Source organism: Primulina tabacum, chromosome 17 (genome assembly GCF_025594145.1).
Source record: "Primulina tabacum isolate GXHZ01 chromosome 17, ASM2559414v2, whole genome shotgun sequence".
In the NCBI taxonomy this organism is placed as follows: Eukaryota; Viridiplantae; Streptophyta; class Magnoliopsida; order Lamiales; family Gesneriaceae; genus Primulina; species Primulina tabacum.
The window spans coordinates 14,824,150-14,830,063 of record NC_134566.1 but is presented as its reverse complement, the minus strand read 5'-3'; the positions used below and the strand labels follow the sequence as shown (position 1 = coordinate 14,830,063).

The 5,914-nt window shown below is 33.7% G+C and overlaps 1 protein-coding gene across 1 annotated transcript; it reads right to left on the bottom strand.

The window, feature by feature from the left end:
- Positions 1-1,796: 1,796 nt before the first annotated feature.
- LOC142532020 (protein IQ-DOMAIN 8-like) lies at positions 1,797-4,915 on the bottom strand. The gene is made up of 5 exons (XM_075638317.1): positions 4,578-4,915; positions 3,786-4,040; positions 2,987-3,184; positions 2,790-2,903; positions 1,797-2,690 (listed from the first exon to the last, which is right to left on the bottom strand). Exons 1-5 carry the CDS (start codon positions 4,641-4,643, stop codon positions 2,052-2,054), a joined length of 1,272 nt encoding a protein of 423 aa, XP_075494432.1. The 5' UTR covers positions 4,644-4,915; the 3' UTR covers positions 1,797-2,051.
- Positions 4,916-5,914: the final 999 nt, after the last annotated feature.

The following is a 5,914-nucleotide window of genomic DNA, read 5'->3' as shown; positions in this document are numbered from 1 at the left end:
ACTTTGAGTTCAACACAAAGAAAAGTAGCACACGCTTCATAGCAAATATCTAATCTTTTGAAGATCATCCTGTGCTACTGATTCTTACACTCTTCACAATCTTTTACAACACTTATACTTTATCAGGAAGAGCTTGTAATCTAAAAAGAGTCTTTTCAGAACCTTTTGTATCACGTACTTTTTGAGTCGAGTAACTAAGAGTTTCAGTAGGCAAAGGTGTAAGTCCTTCTGAAGTGGGTGTGTACAAGAGTTGTACTGTAATATCCGAAGTCTTTTAGTTATACCTTCTGGAAACAGGAGAAGGGGAGACGTAGAAGATTTTATCTTCGAACTTCCATAAACAACTACTGCCCACTGTTATTATTGTCTTTCACTTACTTCATCAGATTGTTTCCGCACCTATAATTGTAATCTAGGTGAAGGTATACGCAACAAGATAAACTACTATCTCTAACAGGATTTTAGTACCTCATCAAAAGAAAGGAAAAACGAGTAGAGTTTATTCACCCCCCCTCTAAACTCAACTTCGATCCTCAACATTAACTCTTTTGGGTTACACAAAAAATAGAAATGGAAGATAAAGTGAGTTGGAGAAGATAAAAGAGAAAAAAATTATTAGCTCTTTTGGGTTACACAAAAAAATAAAAATGGAAGAAGTGTTTGTCATACAATGAATTCAGTTTTCAAATTTAATGTATTCTATAAAGATATATTTACCGTTCAAACTTTGTAAATGCAATGAATTTTTCTAAAGATAAGGGTACACAAATGTTCCCGTTAAGATATTTAAACAATTAGGAAAATTAAATATATTATTTTTCTGGAGATAATACCAATATGACATTAATAATTTGATTGTGCTAATTATACTTATGAGTTAATATGAAATATTAAAATAAGTGTCATAAGAGTCAGTAAAAACATGATTTATTGTCAAAAATATTATTATTATAATTGCAAATAAATGACAACATTTAATCAATATTTTTTAAATCAATCAAGATTGTTATAATAATTAAGGGTGAGCATTCGGTCGGTTCTGTTACCAATCGAACCGAATTAGTCATAACCGGATCTAACCGAAATATTTAGCAATAACCGAACCGACCGAATTAATTTTCATAACCGATGAAACCTAACCGAATTAAAATCGGTTAATTCGGTTGGTGATCGAATTAACCGATTAGTTTTTTAAAAAAATTTGTGATTTGACTTTAATTACATATGTAATTACAGTCTATAGAAATGCATAAAAACATAGGTTAATTCGGTTTAACCAAAATTTTGTTAACCCCTAATAATAATGTGTAGTTTATATGTTATCAAGTATAACTGTCTAATAAATTAAAGGTGACTAGGAAAGTAAAAGCATCCAGTAGAAATTGTTGTCAATTTACATGAAAGAGAATAATAATCAAACAACATGATAAATAAAAAATTGCATATCATTGATCGTCAAAAAAATTTTGTAATAATTGAATATTATAATAAAATATATGCATTATTGAGAAAATATGACAAATAATAAAAGAAAACAATATGATAAAAAAGATATGAGAAAATTTTAGTAGTCCAATTCTTATTTTAAAATTAAAAAAATATGTTTATTTCTAAATTAGTTACATATGCTAATTAACACGAATTGTCAAAATTTACAATACTATTATCATTGTCTTTTATTTAGTTAACTAATTTTATTTCAAATTCTAATTACTTCAACATATGTTTCCTACGTGCAACGCACGTGCATTATTTCTAGTATATATATATATATATGTAGGGATTGGATTGTATGATTTGTATAGATGCTAAATGTAAAATCACAAAGTGTACTCTCAAAACAAACTGTAAAATGCCTAAAAAAAGTAAGTTCAGAAAAGAACTTCAACATTGAAAGTGTTGTGTGAACTAAAAGAGCAACAAGCTGTTGAACTCATCAAGAAAACATTCCAGAAGTACCACTATGATTCAATAACAAAACAGATAATTTAGTCGAGGAGGAACAATTCCGGTTGCTCACCTCTGTTGAGTATGTCCCACTAAATTTCTCTTCAAATAAGTATTGGAGGGTAAAGATCCTTGCACAGATCAACTGAATAAAGATCAATTTCAGCACTCCTCCTCCCAGTCCCCTTCGAAAGTGGACTTGGCTTCCTACAATGTGGCGCCCCTTCAACCGAATGCCTCTGTAGAGATCGGGACGGGGACATATAAGAAGATGGTTTCAGCTTAGCCTTGATGGACTTGGTCATGTTCATATAGTTTGGTTTGGTTCCACTTTGATCCACTGTTGTATCACTTGAGCCAGGCGTCCCACACGTGGTAGTTGAGGAATTTGAGGTGCTGCTCTCATCATAGGAAAACTCAGAGCATGGATCAGAAGAGGAACGCATAATTTGACAACTTCTTGGGACTTTTGATGGTATTCTTGTTGTCATGTTGTTACGCCTTATTCTCACGGAATTATAGTCCGACAAATTTGATAAAGACGTGACCGAGTAACCCTCATTTCGCCTAGAAGTCGGTGTCATTTCAGAAGAGTCGGTATAGAATTCTTCCATGGACCTGGCATCCCATGGCTTAGTTGTTCCCCAACGATCAAACCAGTTCTGTCCCGAGACATTCTTGTCCACTTTACTAGGGGTAGCTGTCTTGTTTGGTCTCGACTGTGACATGTTGTTTCTTGATTGCTGAACATAAGAAGATATTATTTTTTCCAGGACAAGCATATTGACAAATTAGTAAGAAAAACACATTAAATTTTGTTAATTAGCTATGATATCCAATACCCGTTGAGAGATGGCATATGATATCGCCCTTTCCCGCTTCAAGGCTCCTTCTTGTTTCATCTGTAACTTGGACTTCACCTCGTCAGCCGTGCCTCGGCTGTCACACCACCCATTCTGTAATCAAGGAGACATCGACTTTAAGATTATAAAAGTTGCACATAAATTTTTATATAACAATTTGGTCTGAAACATAGTACCTCAGCCTGTTGTATTGGATTAGTCTTTAGCTTATTCTGAGCAGAGGATTGAGCGCAATGAGCTCTAACTCGAGCTTGAGCTCGAACAAGTGACTGCATGCATCTAAGCGTTACGGCGGCTTGCTTTCTTACTAGTCGTCCCCGAACCATAGCTTGTAGTCTAACCAATGCTTTCAAGGCCCGTAAAGCACGCCTCGCCTTTAAGCATTAGTTCACAGAGTATATTAGCAAGAAATGTTAATCATAGAAGGGAAGATAAAATTAGCAGAATAACAGAATGTTTCTTATTTCGCAACACAATTCAAGAAAATATACTTTACTGAAGTTGGCTAACAGCTGATGGTCTTAGTTATTCTTGTCCTTTGCTTTGATATTTTTCATCGTATCTTTCATGTTATGAGGCAATTTGGACAGTGACTCAAATCAGGATACAACTGAACCAAGCTTGAGTAGCTTGATGAATACTAGAGCGTGACTTGAATGTACTAGAGCTCTCAACAAACAGTTAGAAGAGCTCGAACTCGACTTGAACATCATCATAACTCAACCTGGAGTTGAGGTTTGAGTTGCTACTCAACATTAGCTCGACTAGCTATTAATGACCCAGCCCTTAACCTAAATACCACGCCCACATTTTCAGGTAGCATACTCCCAACCCACTAGAATCCATCCCCATCCTAGAGATGCCACTACCACCCAACCAAACGTTCTCACGCCACAAGTACCAACACAACAACAAAAAAGAAACATAGAACGTATGATGATTCTGCAAGCATTAACTTAAAGTAAAATTTATTACAAGAAAAGATCGGAAAATGGTCTGAATTCGAACAGCAGCCCATTCTCGCCGGACCACCATGAAATCTTTGGGTGATGCTTTGGCTAAAGCAGCCACAGCCGCCGCCATTTCCCCATCTATAACGAATAAGGAAGACTCTGATCTCTCAGTCTCTCTCGCTCCACCGCAGCCTTTTCTTCCCTTTTTGGCATCAACAAACCCCACAGATCCATTTCCCCATAGCATCCACTTCCTCCCCTTTCCACTCTCTTTTTCCTGCACCCAAAAGTAAAAAAATATAAGATCTTAGCCAGATCCAAGATCAGAGTCGTGTTAATGGATTTCGGCTTAGAAATTCATATTTTTGAAAAATTATGCATAAATTTTAATTTTTCATTTGTCTGCTGCTCCGATATACAAGAATCCCACAAACTGATGATCAAGAATGATTTCACAACACACCTATAACCAAATTTGCAGCTCAAAAGGACTATACAAAAAGTTCTCTGCCAATTACTTCTCTCCACCAAGATCAAATTTGCTCCAAAAATATGAGCATAAAAACGAAATAACAGCAAAAGAAGATTATTATTGCTAGGTATCATCTGATCTGATGGCGGTAAACAGTGCAGAAAATAAAATACAAATCAAATTCATGAAACCAAGTCAATTTCTTCCATAGGCTGAAAAAATCAGCAGACATTTTTCAACTTATTATTCGTGCACCAATTACTCCAAAAATTAGACCCCGTGAATCAAAACAAATAGAACTAATCTAGCTGAAAAAAAATAAAAAATTATTTAATAACTTACTGGGTCATTTGCAGAGGACTTCTTGAGACCAATCAGTGCTCTAATCCACTTCCCTGAAGCACCCATTTCATAAAAAAAAAAACTAAAAATAGATTAACACAGAAGAAAGAAATCAACTTTGTTTGTGATTCGAAAATCTTGAAACTCTGCTAAGTGAAGACAAAATTAAAAGGGTAAACCGAAGAAATCTCGGGATGATAAAAAGAACAAATGGCTTCTCGAATTATGATGGGGTTTAATATGAAATAATAAGAGTTTGATTGTCTGAAGCGGAATTTAAGTTTAAAATTTTGAAAGAAAGAAGAAAATGGAAAGTGTCGCAGGGACAAAAGGAAAGGGAGTGTAACGGATAGTATTTTGACCTTTTTTTCAAATGTTCGAACTTTGACTTGGCGGAAACGGTACGTAGTCGGAGTTTCTGTATTTAATTGTTTTTTTAAAAATATTTATTTTTGGGTTCAAAAGTAGAGGAAGATGAATATATTTTATTATTGTTTCTTGATTAACGCAAATAGATTCCTCATTACAAAATGTTTTCTTTTTTTACTTTGTTCATTTCAACATGTCTCACATATCTATGTGAACGTGAAATAATATTTTTAGCATAAAAAATAATATTTTTTTATAGATTGGATCATATATGAGATATATCTTATAAATTTGACTCTTGAGACTTTGTCATATGTTGGATCGAATATGAGATATGTCTTATAAAATTGATCCGTGAGACAATAAACTGAAATGTTTTTTTTCCTAAAACTGAGAGAACACGCATCCGCTATTTTTTTGTGTGTTCTGGGTAGATATGTGGGCCAACGCAGTAGCCTGTAAAATACGTTAACTATGTAAACTGCATTAGACTTGTGACAACTCTAGTGCAAGAGGCTCCACTGAAAAAGCAGAGAGAAAATTATTCGAATGACTTGGGTGAACCTCGAAAAATCACTTCAACAATAACTGTTTTTGTTTTATGATATATTGATTTGTTTGAATAAATCTATTTGACAATTAATTTGAAATTTTTAACTGATTATTATATCATCGTAGTAAATTTCAAATTTATATCAATGTGGAGTCATTTCAAATAATTCATTCAAATACTTGCTCAAATCCAAATACAACCTGAGTGAATATATTTTTATTAAATTTACCTTTAATTTATAATTTCAGAAACATTTATCAACTTCTAAAAGTAACAATTTCAAAAACTCCTTCCCATGCTAGCCAATTTCGATCCAATATCACATAAATTTTAAATTATTTATATTTTTCGCAAACTCCTTCCCATACTGGCCAATTTCGATTCATATTCCATACAGATTACAATATTCTATTAT

Bases quoted from the DNA above. Each gene is read 5' to 3' on its own strand.
- LOC142532020 (XM_075638317.1), bottom strand. From the start codon at position 4,643: ATGGGTGCTTCAGGGAAGTGGATTAGAGCACTGATTGGTCTCAAGAAG. The intron at 3,185-3,785 runs GTAATAAATTTT...TAATGCTTAAAG, and splicing joins CCATTTTCCGATCTTTTCTT to GCGAGGCGTGCTTTACGGGC. The intron at 2,691-2,789 runs GTATTGGATATC...TCTTATGTTCAG, and splicing joins CATATGCCATCTCTCAACGG to CAATCAAGAAACAACATGTC.